Source organism: Mauremys mutica, chromosome 2, assembly GCF_020497125.1.
Source record: "Mauremys mutica isolate MM-2020 ecotype Southern chromosome 2, ASM2049712v1, whole genome shotgun sequence".
NCBI lineage: Eukaryota > Metazoa > Chordata > Testudines > Geoemydidae > Mauremys > Mauremys mutica.
Genome location: NC_059073.1, coordinates 75912963 through 75934497, shown reverse-complemented (window position 1 = coordinate 75934497; position 21535 = coordinate 75912963). Strand labels below are relative to the sequence as shown.

Genomic DNA, 21535 nt, shown 5'->3' with positions numbered 1-21535 from the left:
ATTGGTTCGGTCTGAGAAAGGAGAGGTGGGACTAAACCATTGCGGTCGCGGGGGTGTCCGTTGCCCCGCCTCCGGTCCGAGACACAGGAACGCTTCCGCAGATTAGTACAAGCTCCCCCCACGATGGCAATGGACCGTCCTAGTCTCCAACCAGCATCGAGCTGCTTTCAATAGCTGAGCCGCGAAACCTGGTCAAGTATGGGCGATACCATGTCTCACCAGGAGGAACCCTGCCTGTGAACCTGATCTAGGCTGTACGTGGGTGAATCCCCTGTATTGCGGGAGAATCGGGCTCCTGTCAGACTTTGCTCTGTCCCTGCAGAGAGGCTCACAGAGCCGCTAGGGCGCGATCGTCTGTACGCGGAACTTAGATGGGTGGTTCCGTCCCCCTTTCTGGGCTGAGTTGGGCTCTGCCGTACGGCTATTGGTCGGAAAACCCGGGAGAGCTCGCCCACGTGACCCGTTTGGCGCGCAATTTTCTCGGGGCTCAGGGGCTGGCGGAAGGTGCTTCCGGAAGAAAAGTGGGGTAAGGGCGCGAGACGCCGCCGCCGTCCCCCCCCCCCGCGAATATCTGCGCGCGAAGGGGATCGAGTGGCGGGTGCGTCCCTCTGGGGCGGGCTCGCGGCGGCTCCGTGTCGTGCCGTTAATTCCCAGGAACGTGTTGGGCTCGGGGCCCGGCTCGGAGCAGCGCTGTCCGCTCCCGGCGCGGGGCCGGCGGGCTCGCAGGAGAGGGGCCTCGGGGGCTCCGGGCCGGGCCGGGCCGGGCCGGGCGGGGGGGGGGTCGCGCTGCGCTGCGCTGCCTCAGTTTCTCTCTCCGCCCACGCAGGGAGCAGCAGCAGCCGGTGAAGCAGCGTCATGTCCTCGCCGGCCTCCACACCGAGCCGCCGCGGCAGCAAGCGCGGGCGGAGCAGCAACCCCCCGACTCGTAAGTGCAACTTTTCCTTGCCGGGTGCGGGTGTGTCGGGATGGGGCGGGGCCGGGGGGGCCTGCAAACTCCACTAGGAGATGAGTGTCCGGCCGGGAAGGCATGGGCAGGCCGAGCAATGCCTGGGGTGGGGGACGTGTGCAGCCCCTTGTTCTCTGTTTGGTCCTTAAAGGTGTAGTCATAGTGCGGAGAACATACGGTACTGGCTTAGCTGCTGCTGCTGCCGTAGCATGAGCACCGCCTGCCCTGAGAGAGAGAGGCATTTTCTGGGGTTGTAGGAACTCCACCTCCCCAAGTGACAGTAGCTGCCCACCTAGCAGCATCTACACTCAGGGTTGAGTAGTCTTAGCCACACTCAGGAGTGTGGCTATTTCACATCCCTGACTGGAGTAACTAGGTCCGCTTACATTTTAAGTGTAGCCTAGGCCTAAGATGATGCCCAAGAACAGATGGAGTCTAGCTCACTCTCACCTGTCTTTGCAGGGCTAATGCCTTAAGAAGAACAGTAAAAGCAACTTTTTGTCATTTAAGCAGGAATTTAAAAATCTGGACATGTGGGAAGAAATTATCAGTTTAGACTCTTCAGAGGAGCATGACACCTTAAGCAAACTAACTTTGTTAGTCTCTGGGCTAAACTTGTTTTTTCTGTAAGGCCTTGTCTGCACTGCAGAGTTTTTTTCCAGCACAACTGTAAGGAAAGAACAGTGCTTCTATCAGCATAGGTAATGTCAGTAGTAAGCTCAGCTCACTGTGGGGCAGTCTTTCCCATTTCAGTGACACTCTTCTGTTAGCAAAGCTGTTGCTACAACTGTGGGTTTTTGCTGGCGTGGCTGTGTCGGCTAGGGCTATGTTTTTTTTCACATCCGTCACCGGCATAGCTATGTTGACAAAACTTTGTTATATGGTCCTGGCCTTAGTCTTCAACAATGCATTAGTGCAACAGGATGCTTTTTAAAAATGAAACAAAGGCAGGTTTACAAGTGTTACAAATATGATGCATGAAACTTATCACTGAACTTGAAAAGCTTTGATACTCATTGGTATGTAGGTTGCTTCCGCCTCTCTGTGCCTTGGTTTCCCCAGCTGGAAAATAGTGATAATGATATTGCTCTCAGAGCACTTTAAAAAGGAGTCTACTGATGAAAAGCGCTATATGAGCTACGTTTTCATAGCACTACTAGTAGCAGCTCTGATTTCTTAGGCATTTAGGAAGATAATTGCAGTATTAATTTTAAATTGTCTTAAGCTATTTTCCACTTTTGGAATCTCACAAATATTCTTCATTTTAATTTCAGCAAAATATTGCACTTTGCTTTTTAATTTTATATCAGCCAAGTTCTTTGCTATTCTATCATATGATCTATTTTGTGTTTTGGTCTTTTAACATTAATCTGTGCAGAATGTTGCAGCTAACATTTGAAATTACTACTTTCATCTTCTTGCAGCACGCACTGAAGATGCTCAGTCTCCTCCTTCACAAAAACGTCGAACAGATGACTCCACATCTACAGGAGATCTACAGCCAATGCCAACTTCTCCAGCAGTTGACATGCAAAGCCCAAATGCTCAAGATGTTCTGTTTTCCAGCCCACCACAGTTTCGGGAATCGGGTATGCTTGTCAGTACTAGGAGCAAAATGCTGATATCTGTGTACCATTGGCTATTAAATGGCCTATCTGGAAAGATTTAATGTAGGCTTCTACATAGCTGTCAATTTAAAAACAAAAAAGGGCCTTTTTGAATGAACAGCATTGTTTTCAATTACAGGTTAGTTGGTGGCTTGCTTTTAATTTAATTAATTGATTTTAGCGTATAAAACATACACCCAACAGGCCTTAGTGTGAGCTGCTTGTTAAGCTCTACAGTGTTTTATAATATCGTTGGGGTTTAAAATAAACTATTTTAGCAAAGTGTGTTCCTTCTGGCTTGGAGAAATATAAATTTTAATCCATACAGTACATTCTATGGTTAGTACAGCCTTGTAAAATACAGCTATAAAATTAACAAGATTTACAAACTTTGCTAGCCTGCCATCACACTGACTGATGACAAACACTAACTTGTTTACTTCATTAGGGCAAAGTGTATTCGTTAATATTTTGAAGTATAATTAAACATTTTCTTTGTAGCAATTCCACTTGATTTTGATATTAGTTCACCTCTGACCTATGGCACTCCCAGCTCTAGAGTGGAGGGTACTCCAAGGAGTGGTGTGCGAGGAACTCCAGTTAGGCAGAGGCCAGATCTTGGATCTGCCCGCAAAGCCAGACAGGTGGACTTGCATTCTGATGGGGTAGGTAGACGTTTCAGATTTTGCTGGTAATTCTTTTTCTAAAATGTATTTATATTATCCATACTAATGGCTTTTCTCTTCCCACAGCCAGCAGAGGATGCACTGGCAAGTGAACAAACTCTTGGACAAAAGCTTGTGATCTGGGGAACAGATGTTAACGTAGCTTCATGCAAAGAAAAGTTCCAAGTAGGTGAACATGTGTGGATACCTCTATTTCTTTCACAAAAAGCTTATTTGTATCTTCTCTATGTGCAGTATTTGATTCTAGCAAATATCAGAATTGAGTTATGTTTAGGATCAATCCCAGGATGTTTGAAGAACACTGTTTTCATACCATGTTCTTAAGAGGAGGAAAAGTAAAATAGTTTTCTGGAGTTTCTTTCCTCTAATTCCACCATAGAGTTCATCAATTTGGATTCCATCCTGTGGGCTACAATGAAACTGCTCTTCCCAGAGTCTCTAATCACCATTTACTAGCTAAAGCTCAGAACCAGTACTCTATCCTCATTTTCCTTGATCTGTCAGCTGCCTTCAGCACACTCAGCCATGCTCTTCTTGAAGTCTCATCCTCCTTTGGCTTCCATGGCTTCTCTCCTTTGCCTGTTCTCCTTCTACCTCTTTAATCACTTCCTCAGCATGTCCTTTAAAAGATCTTCCTCATGCACCCTTCAGCATTCTGTGCGAGTTCCAAATGGTTCTGTCCTGAGTTCCCTTCTCTTCTCCCTTTCCATTTTATCTCTGGGTAATCTCATCTGTAAACACAAATTCAGCTATCCGCTCTGTGTTGAAAACTCAACTGTACCTCTCTACTTCAGGTCTGCCTTTGTGTTAAACTAAAACTGCAGCCTGTCTCTCTGACATTTTCTCGTAGATGTCTAGCTGTGAGTTCAAACTCAACATATCTAAAACACAGCTCTTAATCTTCCCCTCAAATTCTCCCAGCTACCCTGTTTCTTGATCGTGTAGAAAACATAACCTGCATAACCTCTCTAAGATAGTCTTCTCCGTCTGTCCATCTAAGGGCAGGTCTACACTAGGGTGACCAAATGTCCCAATTTTATAGGGACAGTCCTGATTTTTGGGTCTTTTTCTTATATAGGCTCCTATTACCCACACACACCCATCCCGATTTTTCACATTTGCTGTGTGGTCACCCTAGTCTACACTATATGGGTGCTCCTGTACCAACGGGAGAGCTTCTCCTGTGAGTATGGTTAATCCATCTCCCTGAGAGGCCGTAGCTATGTTGGTGGGAGAAGCTCTTCTATCAACATAGCGTTGTCTACACAGGGGATTAGATTGGTGTAACTGTGTCGCTCGGGTGTGAATTTTTCACACCCCTGAGCAATGCAGTTATATCAGCATAGGTCTGTAGTGTAGACCTTGGCTAAAACTCTCCTCTTGTGTCTTGATTACTGCAATACCCTTTTCTCTGGCCTTAACAAATGAAACCTTACCCTGCTCAGGCCAGTTCAGAATGTCGCCACAAATATTTTCCTAATATGTTGTTTTGAGCAGATCACCCCTCTCTTTCCGTATCTTCATTGGCTCCCCCTTCTCAGCTGCATTGAACATAAGCTATTTGGGCTTCACTTTCAAGCTCTGTCATGGCCCATCCCCACCTTAACCATCAACTCTCATTAACTATTGAGAAGTCTTCTTTCTTATCCAGTTGGACTGCTTCTATCGCCCATTTGTTAAATTTTCAAATGAGCACCTTTGTGTGTTTTCCCATGCTGCCCCTGTAAATATCTATAAAGCTACCTTATTCTCCTCCTCTAAAGCTCTTCTTAAAGCTCTCCTTTTCTGTGATGCCTACAAAAGCCTTTACAACATCTAGTCTGCTGGTGTGCTGAGACCACTGCCTGTCATACTGATCAATACCATTTCCTTCTTTCTTTTTATGTCCCTGTCTGTATCCATCTGTTGTCTCTTGTCTTATACTTGGATGGTAAGCTTTTTGGGAAAGCTCTTTTTATTCTGATTATACGGAGCTTACTATTTTGGTCCAGGAGTAAGGTTTGTTTGTAGGCATTAGGGTGTAATAGAGGTTAAAATCCTCAGTAAAATTTCAGATACTTTTTTTAGTAGTAATATGTTTAGCATATTATCCTGTTCCCAAAAGTGTTCTTTTAACTTGTATTTATAAAATTATAAAAATATCAGTTCAATTAAAAAGGGATAATAGCTTGATAAGGCTTTTTCAAAGTAACTGGTATGCTTTACTGTGTGAAATTTGTGTAGGAATGGTGCAGCAGTGAAATCACAGCTCTGTCCCTTTGGGCACTCCTAAATATAACTTTTTTAATTTTATTCTCCATATGCAGAGATTTCTTCAGCGCTTTATTGATCCATTGGCTAAAGAGGAAGAGAACGTTGGTTTGGATCTTAATGAACCACTCTATATGCAGCGACTTGAGGAGGTACTACAGTAATACAGCTAAAACTACTTGTTTTTCAGACTTAAATGCTGGTTCTTTAATGTGGCGTTTTTAAACATCTTGCAGATCAATATGGTTGGGGAACCATTTCTGAATGTAAACTGTGACCATCTAAGATCATTTGACACAAATCTATACAGACAGCTGATCTGCTATCCACAGGTAACATCCGGCCTTTTTTAAAGGCTTTCTCCCAGTTGAGTTCTATTTTTTTTTAAACTGCATTACTTAAACATAAATTAGTATGTAACTGTTTAAGATTATCACTCAATGAGGGAGCAGTATTTATAGCTACATACCGCAGTGCTTAAGCATTTGTGTAAATATCTAGAAAGATAATATAACATTTGTGTATACAGACTTCTGCATAAAATATATTTTATTGCTTAAAGGTCTTAAAATATTTATCAAACACCTCTTAGCCACAGACAGATACAAGAGAGCTCAGAGTTGTTGCTGTTCTCCAAAGGCAAATTACTGTGAGAAGCTCAGAAAAACTTCCCCATTCCACTCACCAAATTTGTTCACAAGAGGGATTGTGCTGGAATTCCTGCCAGTTTGTAATCCATGGATCCTGCTCAGTGATCCAGTTTTTCTCTCTGCCATGTAGGTGTGTGAAGGAAGGAGGCAGCTTCAAAAGACAATAAGGTTCAAGGCTGAATCACAGCATGACAAAGTAATGGTCATTGGATCTTTATCAGTCTTTCTGTGCCTGTCTTAAATCTGTTCTATACCTAGCTACAGCTGCAACCATGGGGCTGCCTTTGAAATTCTTTCCTTGCCTTTCTTTTGAGTTCCTCCTCTCCCAGCGAATAGCTCCAGAGTCTGATTCTGCTGCTGCTCACAGCTTTCCTACGTAGCAATAGAATGAAACTGTGGCTCGGTTTTACTGCTGCCCACAGGATTCTGAAGAGAAGTTTGCTGCCAGTTTTCACTTTGTTGTAGCTTGAGAAAGTTACTGCTCTGAGCAGCAGAACAATGGAGCTTTCTGCACATTCTGACATTTTACCGTATCCTTGTCTTTGCAACCAAAGGGCTAGCAACCTACTTCTTGAGAGGAAAGCTTAGGTTCTAATCTTTGTTAAATAAGGAGCCTTACTCTCCAAAGGCTAGTGGTTTTTTTTAGCCTAGTGTGTGCATTGTGTATTAATGTTAAATATTAAGGAAGATGGCTAAAAGTCACAGGCTGTATTTAATGGTAATGCAATACATATGGTTCATTATAATAATTGTATATGTGGCATACTCTTCATGTCCCCTTTTTTGCTGTCCTTTTCTGCGTATATGTTACACATTTCATTTTGTATTTGTAACTTGACTCCTTATTGACTTTTAAAGTAATATAGGGTATCATCAAAGATTCTATCTAAACCCACAAAGGTAGGGCAATTGCACTACAGCTAAGAGTTCCAAGACCAGATAAAGTGTGCACTGCTCTTGCAGTACAAAGGGGACAAAAAGCTGGTTTAAACAGCCAACTGGCAATTCCTCCTCTGTAAGGGAATGCCACAGAACTGTGGTCATTCCTTTCTCCTAACACCAAATGGGGTCACAAAGTTGAACATTTTTGGGGTAAAAAGTGTTAACTACTTAATGCCACGCTTTCTTACACGTGCATCTGTTCCTTTTAAACAGGAAGTTATCCCAACATTTGACATGGCTGCTAATGAGATCTTTTTTGATCGTTACCCTGACTCAATATTAGAACACCAGATTCAAGTCAGACCATATAATGCATTGAAGACCAGGAATATGAGGAGTCTGAACCCTGAAGGCAAGATGTTTTGATTGCAGTGTGTAAAAATAAACTTGAGGATGTATGAAATTTGTTCAACAACTAGGAAAATACAGATTAAAAAAGTTAAAAAATCAGACTTGGGGTCCATCTAGATGAGTATTTTCAGACTTGCATAGTCACTACATGTGTTGCAGAGGAAAGTGTGAAAAACACTAAAATGGACAATTCTTGAATAACCTGCCCACAAAGGAGGTTTTTTCCTAACCTCTGTTGGTAAATGACTGAGTTATATCCGGAAACATAAGGGTTTATATCCCTTGTGTCAAAATTCTGATGTAACTGTGGCTTATTTTTATTCATACATATTTTATTTTCTTTGTGCCTCAGACAGAATATTCTCTACTTCATGTATGGGGACTGTAAATGCCCATTTAGTTGTAAAAATAAAATCTAGGGTTGACTTTTGAGACAGGCAAATGAAAAGCATGATCCAATCACATGTATCTCTTTCTACGTTTTAGACATTGACCAACTTATCACCATCAGTGGAATGGTGATCAGAAGCTCCCAGTTGATTCCTGAGATGCAAGAAGCATTCTTCAAGTGCCAGGTTTGTGCCTTCACCACAAGAGTAGAAATTGACCGTGGCCGGATTGCTGAACCATCAGCGTGCAAGAACTGTAGCACAACACACAGCATGGCATTGATTCACAATCGTTCTATGTTTTCAGACAAACAGATGGTATGTTGCTTTGTTTTGGTGTTGTAAAATGGAAAAGTTTTGCTTGCTTAATAGTTGCCTTTTTCTTTAAAAAGTAACTTAACCATATTAAAATGTGTCTTTCTTAGGACTTACTATATTGCACTTCAGAACGATTCACAGCTCTTTAAGCATATGAAGCAATATAGGGTTGCAATGATACTTAGTATTTAGAGGGGGGGAAAAGAAATTGAAGGATTATCTATCCTCCGTTTGGAAGGGGAGTTAAGTGGGGTTTTTTTGTGCCAAAAGTTAGTCAGGCCAATTAGTGTTCACTTACAGAACAAATGTTACCACACGGGGACTGTTCTAATGTCATAGGACATATGTGGGATAGGTTAGCCCTGTCTGTAAATCTTGCTTGTTACACTTCTGCCAATGTGAGATAGTAATCACTAGATGCATTGTCTCATTTCTACAACTAAATTACATAATTCTGATGGGGAATTCTAATTCAGTAGTGGGATTTCACCGTGTTGTGAAATCTTTGAAAGTTTTGTGTTTTGGTGTACTCTAATATGTAACAGTATCCATTTGAAGATGCCCACCTTCTTTAGTTGTAAGATCCTTTCTTACAAATGAGTTGCTATTTCTAAACAATAGAAACTAACTTTTAATGTGTTTTGTCAGATCAAACTGCAGGAGTCTCCTGAAGATATGCCGGCTGGCCAGACGCCTCATACTGTGGTGCTGTTTGCGCACAACGACCTGGTTGATAAGGTTCAGCCAGGCGACAGAGTTAATGTTACAGGTAAAAGTCAGTTTCTTAACTTCATCTGGCCAGTGCATGTGCCCTTCTTTTCATTAGACCAAGTGGTCCAGTCTGGAATAGTGTCTGTTGAATATTAATTGAGTACATCATAATTGGTGACTGAAAACTGAAGTGTGAAGTGGAAATACCATCTGATTTATATAGTGATATCTTAGTTTTGGTGTAAAATACCTTTAGAGTTCTGCATATTTCTCCCTTTAGATCAGCAATAGTGTAACTACAGCTGCCAACAGGTACTATCTGTGTAGACAGAAGGGTATATGTATTTTTGCCATATGTTTGTATTATCCAATTTCTAAAAATTAATTATTACAGCTCTTAACCTATACTTCAAAGGGAAAGAAGCATTTTTATCATCAAACAGCTTTTGAAAAGCTTACATGTACTTACAAGTTTTGATTTCTTGAACAGATGAAGGAAGCATGTTGAAATTATTTCAATTACCACAATTTAAATTGGGTTGAGGCTTTTTTAAACTAATTTAATTTTAAAATTGTGCTTTTGAAACGTTAGGTTAGAATTTATAATGAATTAACTATAAGTGCTTTCTTTAATGTCACTAGTCTAATTTAAATTTTACAAAACTGCTATAGACCAAATACTGAAAATTATGATCTTGATACTGCAGTCACCTAACCAGGTACGTAACTTTGCTCATGTGACCAGTACCGTGGACTTAAATAGTACTACTCATGTTTAAATTTACATGTGCCTGTTTGCAGTATCAGACTAAAATAGTTTTTAATAAATTTTTCTCTTATTAGCATAAAATCATTGCTTCAGTTTTAATACTGAAAAGTAATTTAGACTTTCAGTGCACTAACAAAATTGTCAACTTCTTACGTGCAGGCTGACCTTTATTTTATTTTTTTGTTACAAGAGCTGGCTAAAATTAGGCTCTAAGGGTAGGATTTTCTAATGCACTTTAGGTTATGATCCTGCAAACCCTTAAGCCTATAACTTTACTACCTTGAGTAGCCCATCTGAAATCATGGGACATGGTAGTAAAGGTAAACACGTGGTTAAGTGTTTGTAGGATCAGGGCCTAAATGGCAGAAGCACCCGTATCATTGATATCAGGGGGATCATAGCCTGGTCAAAGCATTTAAACTTTCGGAAAACTTTCTAGAGAATTGCTGCTCTGTGATGGTGGCTAATTCTGTAGAAGCAATCTGAAAATTGAAGTGAAAAGTAAAAATGTAGATAAGTCCCTTTTAAACTCCACCATTTGGGCTGAGCTTATTTTTTAATTCATATCTGCATTGTAATTCTGTGGGTTTGAGGGTGTTTTTTTTGTTTTTGTTTTTTAAGGTATCTACAGAGCAGTTCCTATTCGAGTTAATCCAAGAGTGAGCAATGTAAAATCAGTCTATAAAACCCACATTGATGTCATTCATTACCGTAAAACCGATTCAAAACGTTTGCATGGTGTTGATGAAGAAACAGAACAGAAAATCTTTGCAGAGGAACGTGTGGAAATGCTGAAAGAGCTCTCCAGAAAACCAGACATTTATGAAAGGCTTTCTTTGGCTCTGGCTCCAAGCATTTATGAACACGAAGATATCAAAAAGGTAAACAGTGTTTTACAAGTCTACCAGAACACCTGATAAGATATTTTAAATGTACATGTATATTTGTACTATACACTTTCTTTGGAAATGATACTCTATACGGAGTCTTTCAAATACAGAAAAATAACAGGCCTTTGTGTATTTGAAATTGGGTTTGGTACATCCCTAATAAACTTTGAGTTTTATTTACAGTAAGTTTCAGTTATCAGAGGGCTTCGGGAATCAGAAATCTTTAGATAATGGGACAGGGGTTTCAGATACTAGGGAAGGAAGCCTGTAGCTTCACTGTACTCTTCTATTGGCAGGCTTTAAGGAAACTGGCCAGCCAATAATTCTGCTTTCTTCTTTGGCCATCTATCTGCTCTGCAACAGGCTCCAGATAACTGAGAATGCAGTTGCAACTAACAAACATTGGGAAACATTCTAGACAGTCAGTTGAGTGGGGCTCTAAATCTTTAATTATTATAGTGGGGCAGTAACACCACTATATTTCAGGTTGAGATTAGCTTACTGTTTAAAATCTTACTGTTTTGTATGTGCGTTCATGCCCTAGGATAGCCAAAGAAATGCTTGTATAGGTAGCCTTTTATCGGCTGCCCCAAATAAGTCCATCTGTTTTTCAGTAGTACTCGTATTGTTGTAGATAATTGTGCCCATTCAAGGATTTCTTCATTTTATTTTGAATATTCTACACTGACACCTGCATGGAAAGCTATTCAGTTTGCTTTGGATGGACTTACATTTCCAGTTCTCTGCTCTAAGCATCCTCCTCTCTTGGACATTACTTCTGAAATTAAGTTTGGTGTTTCTGCTGTTGAATATAACACATTTGGCATTGATCTCAGCTAGGGTCTGGCACACACTGCCCCTTTGGGGAAACACAATATTTTAAATTATTCAGGGTAAAAATTGGATCTATAATGTGGCTTGAGCCCATGCTGACAAGCCAGAGACAAGTCACTTGTGTATGTGCATCGGGAATGGAACATAACATAAGAACATAAGAATGGCCGTACCGGGTCAGGCCAAAGGTCCATCTAGCCCAGTATCTGTCTACCGACAGTGGCCAATGCCAGCTGTTACAATGAAGCTGTTATAAGCCAGAGTGTTCTGCAGCTACTCTGATGTCAGAGTAACTGGATGGCTCAGGTGACATGCTATCGCCACTGAACCCGAGCAGCGTCCATGTACTATGCATTCAATTCCTGCCCTCAATAGCTTTCTGAGAACATGTGTTGTGCACTTCAGTTACTCTCTTCTTCCATTCTGCAGGAGCTCCTTTTTGAAAGGTTTGCTCCTGGGAAAAGCTTCTGGTTTGAGCCACCATCTCAAAGTGCTCTAAAATCCATATGCATAGTCCAGTTGTGCTGAAAATTAATGTGTCGTCAGGACCAGAGCCACAGTTAGTAGTGCAAGTTTGGAGTCATTTGGTCCAGGGTTCCTTAAATACAGCCCTCCAATAAGGAGTTGATTTTCAATTTTTCAATTGCTCTAAAACCCACGTGCATGGAAAGTGATATGCTATAAGAGGGGTTGAGGGTAGAGTTTGTAGTGGAAATTTAGGGACATTTGGTCAAAAGCTTTGTGAGATACAGGCCTGGCTAAAATGAGTAGGCTGTAACTTGTTTTTCCAGATTTGTGCAACTTTTTTGATGCAAAGGTAGGGCGAATCTAAGGCGCTGACCTTCATGAAATAGCAGGGACTCCTCTTGATATCAGCTGTTGAATGGTACTAAGGACAAGTCCAGAAATATTTCAAAGTGTATAGCACTCAAAGCTTTAGCATCTCTGGGTACGTCCACACTACCCTATCGATCGATCTTTCGGGGATCGATTTATCGCATCTCATCTAGACGCGATAAATCGATCCCCGCCATGCTCCCCGTCGACTCCAGAACTCCACCAGGGCGAGAGGCAGAATCGGAGTCGACAGGGGAGCCGTGGCCGTCAATCCCGTGCCATGAGGACGGGAGGTAAGTCGAAATAAGATACGTCGACTTCAGCTACAGTATTCTCGTAGCTGACATTGCGTATCTTACATAGACACACACACACACACCCCCACAGTGTAGACCAGCCGTCTGGCTACAGAAAGTTTACACCTGTGAGAGCAATTGTCTCCTCAAACATGTTGGTGAATGACATTCAGAGTAACATACTGCCATGGTGGTTTAAAGTAACCAGATTTGCACCTTCAACAAAAGGGCAATACATTCAAATCCTTTCCCATGGAATTTTGCATTTTGTGCACATTAGTGCTGTCAACCTGCCTTTTGCTCGATGGCTGGGGCCACACTGAGAATCAGTGTAATATTTTATATACTAGCTAACATGTAATGGTAAACCTGAAATAAGACGGAAGCTGCTGTTGTTCTGTTAGTGGGGGTCGGGGGACAGGCGCATGGTATTTTATTTTGACTCGTGCCTTATCAGCTAAATTAAGTAAGTTCCAAATGTTAAACTGCCTGGTTTGGGTCACAGCTGAGTGCGCCAAAATCAGGGCAGACATAACCCAAAACTGGTGGTTTATTCTATCATTAGAGATCACCAAGCTAGTAACAAGTGAGCTCTTGTATCACTACACTAGTTCACAGAGAGCCACACAACAGTCCCCTAGGCCCCTCAGCCCCTGGTTACTACAACTGGAGTTAGGGATGAAAGGTTATTAAACCAAAACCGCATCATCTAAAGTTTTTCTAGTTCCAAAGAACCAGCCACACACCCCAGGTCAATATATAGGTCAGATCTTACCCAAAATCTATGCTTGTAGCCAGTCCTTTAGTAACTAAAAACTAAAGGTTTATTAATATAAAAAGCAAGAGTTATTAAATGGTTAAAATCAGAGATTCTCAACCTTTTTCTTTCTGAGGGCCCCCAACATGCTATAAAAGCTCTGTGGTCAACTTGAGCCACAATAACTGGTTTTCTGCATATAAAAGCCAGGGCTGGCGTTAGGGGGTCGCAAGCAGGGCAGCTGCCCGGGGCCCCATGCCACAAGGGTTCCCGCAAAGCCACATTACTCAGGCTTCAGCCCAGCTGATGGGACTCTGGGCTGAAGCCCAGGGCCCTATGTGGTGGGGCTACGGTGTTCTGCCCTGGGTCCCAGCAAGTCTAATGCTGGACCTGCTTGGAGGCCCCCCTGAAACCTGCCCTGGACCCCTGGTTGAGAACTATTACACAGAGTTGATTTCAGAGTTTGAAGAGCAAGCTATTAGCTATGATGTTAAATCTGTTAGCTTGCAATAAGTCTCTGGATCACCCAAAAGGACTGGGGGTCATCAGTCCTTTTATTCAAAGCTTCCCTTGCTTAGAAATCATAGCCCAGATATGTGGAGCAGGAATGAAGACCAAGGTTGATGTCACAGTCTGCAATTTATACCCACAGCGCACATGCACGGAAACTTACTGGCACAAATGTGGAGTTCTGGGTCACAAATAGGTTTACTATCTGTCCTGGATTTTTGCAGAGCAGAAGCTGTAGCTCGGGAAGCGCCCCGATTGGTCTGCTTCCCGATTTGTCCCTCCCCTACATCCATAGCTGACTGGTCAATCCCCTTGCAGCCACAGCTGCCGGATCCCATCCACCCACGTCCCGGCTCCTAGCACTGGGGAGGGAGTCCCTCAGGGAGGCCATGACTGATGGTTGTCCTTGCATCCTGGGCTGTTCCAGCCACCATGACAGGGAGCAACATTCTCCCCACCCTCCCAAGTACCTCCAGCTCCTCTCCTCCAACCCCCCCCCCCCGTGTCCTGTTTTTGGGCACTTGAAATATGGTAACCCTACATCTGCATGGAAAGTTACTAGTACAAACAAGGAATCCTGAGTCATGAGGAATTCATTGCCTAGGTGCTGCCTGAAGGGATCTTGGGAGGGGTCCCTAGAAGAGCTGATTCTCCTTAATGGGCCATCAAGCAGGCTGGCTTGGCTTGGCTTGATGTAAATATGTCTGGGGGTGTTACCCAGAAACACAACAGGTTTGAGATACAAACACACAGCTAAGTTTTGTAACTTCATATACAATGATGATACATGCATATAAACAGGATAATCATACTTTTCCAATGATACCTTAACATGACATATGTACAAGATTTATCACAATTGCACAGCGGGGGTGATACATCAGTGATGGTACCTTAATGTAAACATGGTCATCTCTCTTTTATGCAGCATCCTACCAAGTGTAGAGTCTTTGTTCATAAGAGATCCAGAAAGAACCTAGCTCAATGTTTAAATTCAAAATTGACTTTGCAGAGATGGCAGTTTAATTTAAAAAGTAATCTAAGCAGATTCGACGTGGAAAATCTTTGAAGCTTCAAAAATAGAACTCCACTACCCATTTTAGTGATACTTGACAGAAAACAGTACTCCAGCTTTACATGTGTTCTGTTAATGATCTGAGACCATTTTCATTTGACATTTCAGTTCACTCAGTCAGAGATTGGCTCATGTAATTATCAAGAATTTTAATGTCTGAGTTGGAAAAAATCTTATTTTTATAGGGCATTCTGCTTCAACTATTTGGGGGATCAAGAAAAGATTTCAGTCATACCGGAAGAGGCAATTTTCGTGCTGAGATCAACATTCTTCTGTGTGGTGATCCTGGCACTAGTAAATCACAGCTGCTTCAATATGTCTATAACCTGGTTCCTAGAGGCCAGTACACATCTGGGAAGGGTTCTAGTGCAGTTGGTCTCACTGCATATGTAATGAAGGACCCAGAGACAAGGCAGCTGGTTCTGCAGACAGGTGCTCTGGTTCTCAGTGACAATGGCATTTGCTGCATTGATGAATTTGATAAAATGAATGAAAGTACAAGATCAGTACTGCATGAAGTTATGGAACAACAGACTCTTTCTATTGCCAAGGTAAGACTCTAGCTCAACATTGTACCACGCTACCCAGGTTAATATCTGTTAGATGATTAGATGAGAGAATTGAAAAGGTAACATAGGAATTGGAGATAAGACTATTGACAGAATTGGGTCACTTAAAACCTCAGAGATGAATGACAGTATAGATGTTGGAGCTGTATTTCAGTGATAACATTCAACATGTTGCAGACTCAGCATATATGGCTGCACACTGCATGTAATACTCCTTCCAGATAACCTTGTTCCATTTTGTACCCAATCTTTTGTAATGAGGTTGTTTCTCTTGATCTAGAGAACCCTTTTTATAAAGCATTTTTGGTGAACCCAGCAAGAGTTAATTCTTTAAAGTCTTTCATGTTAGAATAAGCGAGTCTTGGGACTCTTAACATAGCTGCTGGAATCTTCCTTCCACTAGGAAAGGTTGTTTGCTCTCAAATATGTTTCCTTTTGACAGGCTGGAATTATTTGCCAACTGAATGCTCGCACTTCTGTTCTAGCAGCTGCTAACCCTATAGAGTCGCAGTGGAATCCAAAGAAAACTACTATTGAAAACATCCAACTTCCTCATACGTTGTTATCCAGGTATTACAATTAGACTTACATTTCCATGCTGGATGCTTTGTTTTTACAAAACAACTTTCTACCTCTTCCTGTATAAATGGTTTATTTTTATATATGTATGTGTGTGTGAAAAGTTTATGAACTAGCTATTGGATCTTTATTCCATGCAGATTTGATCTGATCTTTCTAATGTTGGACCCTCGTGATGAAGCCTACGACAGACGTCTTGCTCACCACTTGGTTGCGCTGTACTACCAAAGTGAAGAGCAGGTGGAAGAAGAGTACATGGACATGGCAGTATTGAGGGATTACATTGCATATGCTCGGAGCTATGTTAATCCTAGACTAAGTGAAGAAGCAAGTCAGGCCCTTATTGAGGTAAAAAGTTGTGGATGTGAAATTTAAAGATTTAAAAAGAGGGGGGGGGACACCTTCCTGTGGGATAAGATTTACTAGAACTGTGTACACCTTTTCCTTTATTATTAGGCTCTTAACATAGATTTTAAAAAGATTTCATGTATTGACTGTTCTCCTTCCTTTTCATCCTGCATGGAAGTCATCCTGTGCTAACCTGTCTGTCCCGGAGCAGGTTTCCTGTACTCTTACAGGGCCATCACATCATTTCAAGAGAACTGGAACTTTCTCATGCTTTTGTGTAGATATTCCTGGATAGATAGTAGTGATAAGCTTTAGCATTCTGTATATTCTTTTGTGGTTTGAGACCAGATATAGCTATTAATGATAACTATCTCAGTAACTGCACCTGTATTTCCCCCTCCATGATTCATTCTGGAAATGCCCAGTCAAGTCTCCAGCCATCACCTTTCTCTGGATAGGGACCCTTCTGAGAGGGCTGCACAACTCCTTGCCATCCACTGCGATGTCCCCAGCAAGCCAATCTACTTAAGGGCTAGCCCGTGTGCATTGCTTTCTCTGAGGACAATAATAGTGATTTTTACCAGTCACCCCACAGCTCTTCCAAGTAAACATTTAGCCACAGGGCAAAAGCATTATAGAGAAAACCGAAACAATAAACAGATTTAAATCCCCACTAAAGGGCATTAATTTTCCAAATGGAGGCTGATGGGCCCATCTCCCTTCCACATTTCCACAAAGAGGTGGGGTCTACCCTTGGGCAGTGAATTATGTCCATTTCCTAATCAAAACGAAGGCCATGAGTTGTGCTCATCCTCTTATACCAAAGCCCTTTCTTTGTTTCCTAGTCTCTGGAAAACACAGCGTGACCCAGTCTATGCTGGAAGAGTTTAACACACATTAATTTAATACAATGATCCCCAAAGATATTGTGTAGGGTTTCAGGAATAATCTGCCCAATTTATTATGGCTTTGTTACAGGATCAAGCACAAGGAAAGACATACTAGCTGTGGTAGATGTCAGTCATGGCAAGGGAGATAGTGAAGATGTATATGGCATTTATCTTTAAGGGGATACACAATATTTGGAATTTTTTTCCCAGGCTGATAATCCTCTGAAGGATGGAGTCTGGATGCATCCTACATAATACATCTGTGAATTACTCTCCTTCAGGCTTATGTGGACATGAGAAAGATTGGCAGTGGTAGAGGAATGGTTTCTGCATATCCCCGCCAGCTTGAGTCTTTGATCCGTCTGGCAGAAGCTCATGCTAAAGTACGTTTTTCCAACAAGGTTGAAACAATTGATGTTGAAGAAGCAAAACGCCTCCATCGGGAAGCTCTGAAACAGTCTGCTACTGATCCTAGAACTGGCATTGTGGACATATCCATTCTCACTACAGGTTTGTGTTCACATAAGGATAAATTAGTATCTAGTGGGTCTGGCTTGAGCAAACGATATGCTATTTCAGTTTGGTGGTGATACCTTCTCAGTGATTTGTTTGTGGATTTGTAAATGCTTCAGATTGGATATTAAGCAATCCAGGTAATAAATGTCAGACCTGGATGTCATGTCAAAGTCAGCATTTTACAATGAAATCTGATTTTTAATTGAAACAATTTGTTTGAAATCTGCTAAACTTTCCCCAAACATGTCCAATACCTAAAGTGAACAGTTGCTACAGCAGCCTATATTGTTTGTCCTCTTTCGGCTACAAAGAATTCAGTTTCTAATGTTGGCATTTTCATATTTAAAGCAGCAGTGACTGTCAATATTCTGTCCTTTGTAACTTTTATGTACTTTTTTTCCAAGGGATAAGTGCCACTGCCCGTAAACGTAAGGAGGAGCTGGCTCAAGCCTTGAAGAAGCTTATCCAGTCCAAGGGTAAAACACCAGCTCTAAAATACCAACAGCTTTTTGATGATATCCGTGCACAGTCTGACGCAGTAAGTTTCTGCTTTCTTTGTATGCTACTTAGATTTGGAAAAAGTTTTTTTTCCATCTCATGGGGGATCTTCTGTGTACTCAGCAGGGTCCTCAGTACTGATTATAGTTGTATCTCAGTTGAATAGGAAAACTAAATGGAAATCTCGACTAACAGTGGAGAGGTTATTTTATCTCCTGTAATTGGCCCTGGTGCAACTGCTGTTGTAATACTTGTCCAGTTCTGGTGCCCACAGTTCAAGAAGGATGTTGATCAATTAAAGGGGGTTCAGAGAAGACCCTTGAGAATGATTATAGGATTAGAAAACCTGCCTTAAAATGATACTCAGAGCTCAGTCTATTTATCTTAACAAAGAGAAGGTTAAGGGGTAAGTTGATTGTAGTCTTAAGTATCTACATGGGGAATAAATACTTAGTATAGGCTCTTCAATCAGAGAAAGATATAATATGATCTAAGGGAAGTTGATGTTGGACAATTTTTAAATCAAGGTTGGATGCTTTTCTTAAAGATATGCTCTAGAAATTGTATGTATGCCGTTTGTTATATAGGTAATCAATGTTTACAGTGGTCCCTTCTGACCTTGGAATCTAATCTATTTACTTGCTGTCCACCTGACACATGAATAGGCATAAAATTAGCCTGCTAGTCAGTTGGTCATCAGGTGTTCCTGATTAACTAGCTTAATTCTGGTTTCAATTAGTGTTTCTTTCATAGACTTAAGTTCCACCTGTGGAATAGAAGAGATCTTGATTATTTACACACTTGTCTTGCTGACAAAAATAAGCTGATTATTCTTGTCAGCCATAGGTGTCTATTCTGGTTTGTACGTCAACAGAATCATAAGCCATGATCGCAGAATCTTTTATTACCATTGAGGATGCACAGGCCAGAAAGAACCCACTTTAACTGTTGCATTCCAAGATGAATTTCACAGCTTAAAAAGAAAACTTTTACCTAAGACCTGGCAAACTTGACATGGAAGTTTGTGAGACAAGCAGAATCACGCGGTTTTTGTTTAGGGGCTTTGTAGCATGTAGCCTTTTGTATATGTTCTCAAGCTTTTCTCTTTTCTTTAAGGCTGTCACTAAAGAAATGTTTGAAGAAGCACTTCGTGCCTTGGCTGATGATGACTTCTTGACTGTGACTGGAAAGACTGTTAGATTGCTGTAATGAAATGCTAGCTTAACAGCAGAGTTTTACTGTTTTTTCCAAGTACTTCCCTTGAGACCTGTATCACCTTTAAGAATATTATTCACTGTGGCAAAACTCATGATGGTGTCCTGTTGGTGAACCACTATCAGCACAGTAAATAACTAGATTCTGAAAGACTGCAAAAAGCCGAAATTAAACACAGCAATATTTGTTTGAACAAAATGGGTTACTAACATTTTAGTGCCATGTGTATTTTCAATAAAGTGCTTGTTAGAACAAGCTAACCATTTTTATGCATTTTCAAGCCCAAATGTCAAAATTAATCTAGAACCACTGTCTTTTGACATCAATGCAACTTAAATCAGTGCATATTATGCTTGTGACTTTTGGAAATTAAAATCCATTAGCTTTATAACAGTTTATTTGCCTTTCTATGCATTTCAAAAAGTGAAGCTAAATCTTGGTGAACACTTCAACCCAGTGTTCAGCAACTGCAAACAGACTTCAGTTTGTTTTCTAGCAGTTTAAAAGAACAAAGTAACCATTTTTCCTTTTCCCTCAGATTACTGCTCTGTTTCTCTTCCTCTCACCAATGTTTGAAATTGCTGTTCAAAGATGCCTTTCTGCTTTGAACTTAAAACTTTTACCATAACAAGATACAATGAAGTCCAAGTTTCATATTAGGTCATTTTCCTACAGTAAACACACATTGCTGTAAGATTTATAATGTATAGGACAGCTCAGAATGTCTTCCCAGTCATTTTCTCTCTTTTGTTGGGGTGAGAAGGTAAATCAGAGGATGCAGCATGTAGGCATAACACTAATATTACAGACATTTTATAGATGTGGAAAGGTGGCCTTTAGCGATTGAATTATGCTCCTTATCTGCTCTCAGAGCACATGGTCAGTTCTCACATTGTTTCAGATTATGCACAACTTCCCTACATGTAAATGAGACCAAGAGAGTATTTGAACATGGCAGAAAGTTTCTCCAGAAATAAGCTAAAGATGAATAAAGTTCAATACATTAGAAACTGATCATTTAATCCTACTGTATTGAATTGGTCAATATTCAGTACAGTAAAAAAAATTAAGCAGGATATTCCAATGTTCTTCATTACTAAGTTATTGAAAAGGGGGTAAATAGCAAGGAGGCTAGAACTTTTAAATGACAACTGTTAAAAGTAGCACTTAATCTAGGCAGCCAAAAAAATTAATGTTGACAAATGCCTGGGAATGTATGTTAGAACGAATCTCTAATTTGAAATATTAATACAGCTGGCTGGATTCTAAATTAACCACTGAGAAGAAAGTTGTGGGTGTTTTTATGGCTAGTTCAATGAAAAATTCTGGTCTCTGTGGAGCAGCAGTGAAACTGAACAAGGTGGTAGGCTGCATAAGGAATGGAATGGAAAATACTACCAAAAATGTCAACTCATTGAAGTCATGGTACACCACATTTGGAATACTGAGTTCAGTTCCGGTTTACCCTATCAAACAATACGCATACCTAGAGAGGGTTCAGAAATGGGTGTTACTAACTTGTAGAATATATTATTATGGCAGAGGCCAAGAGCTTACTCAGATAAGATACTAATATGAATAAAATATTTAAAAGGGGGGCGGGAGGGGACATAATGATGTTAAACTTTATTCTTCAGACCACAAATCAACCTGTGGTTCATAAGTGTTATCGTAAGTATCTTGATCAGATAAGATGTAGAACTAAATTGATGACTGGTCCAGTGGCAATTCCTTGGTTAGGTTTCTCCAGGAAGGAGGAATAATAAACAGCTATTTTGTATAAAGCTTGAATTAAAACAGTACAGCCCCAGTTACTGCTGTAGGAGGAGAAATCCCTAAAGTAAAGATCAGTCTTCAAAGATAGAAAGAATTATCGTACAGCAATAGCAGGCCCCATATGCTTACAACCTAAAGCTACATTTTACCTACAACAAATTTAAAATGCATGTTGCAACATGCCTCCAAGAAACACTGCCAGGCAAGTTTCTTTCCCTGAAATAAATACAAAGCACTAATTAATCACGTGATGTTTTCCAGCTCTTGGACTTCAGCTCCCTTTCAGTTCAGAGCATTCTCCACTCTCCATTTGCTGATATTTTTGT

General features: G+C 41.0%; 1 protein-coding gene across 3 annotated transcripts; it reads left to right on the top strand.

The window, feature by feature from the left end:
• The first annotated feature begins 100 nt into the window (after positions 1-100).
• On the top strand, positions 101-19560 carry LOC123363466 (DNA replication licensing factor MCM4). 3 transcript variants are annotated; one of them, XM_045004447.1, is made up of 17 exons: positions 101-254; positions 827-925; positions 2371-2535; positions 3055-3218; positions 3306-3404; positions 5546-5641; positions 5726-5821; positions 7295-7433; positions 7919-8139; positions 8788-8908; positions 10241-10500; positions 15004-15369; positions 15830-15957; positions 16107-16314; positions 17486-17714; positions 18125-18258; positions 19335-19560. In XM_045004447.1, exons 2-17 carry the CDS (start codon positions 856-858, stop codon positions 19425-19427), a joined length of 2589 nt encoding a protein of 862 aa, XP_044860382.1. In that variant the 5' UTR covers positions 101-254; positions 827-855; the 3' UTR covers positions 19428-19560. The 3 variants fall into 3 exon arrangements, with proteins under 3 accessions (XP_044860382.1, XP_044860381.1, XP_044860383.1); XM_045004446.1 differs by lacking the exon at positions 101-254 and adding an exon at positions 421-526; XM_045004448.1 differs by lacking the exon at positions 101-254 and adding an exon at positions 580-598.
• Positions 19561-21535: the final 1975 nt, after the last annotated feature.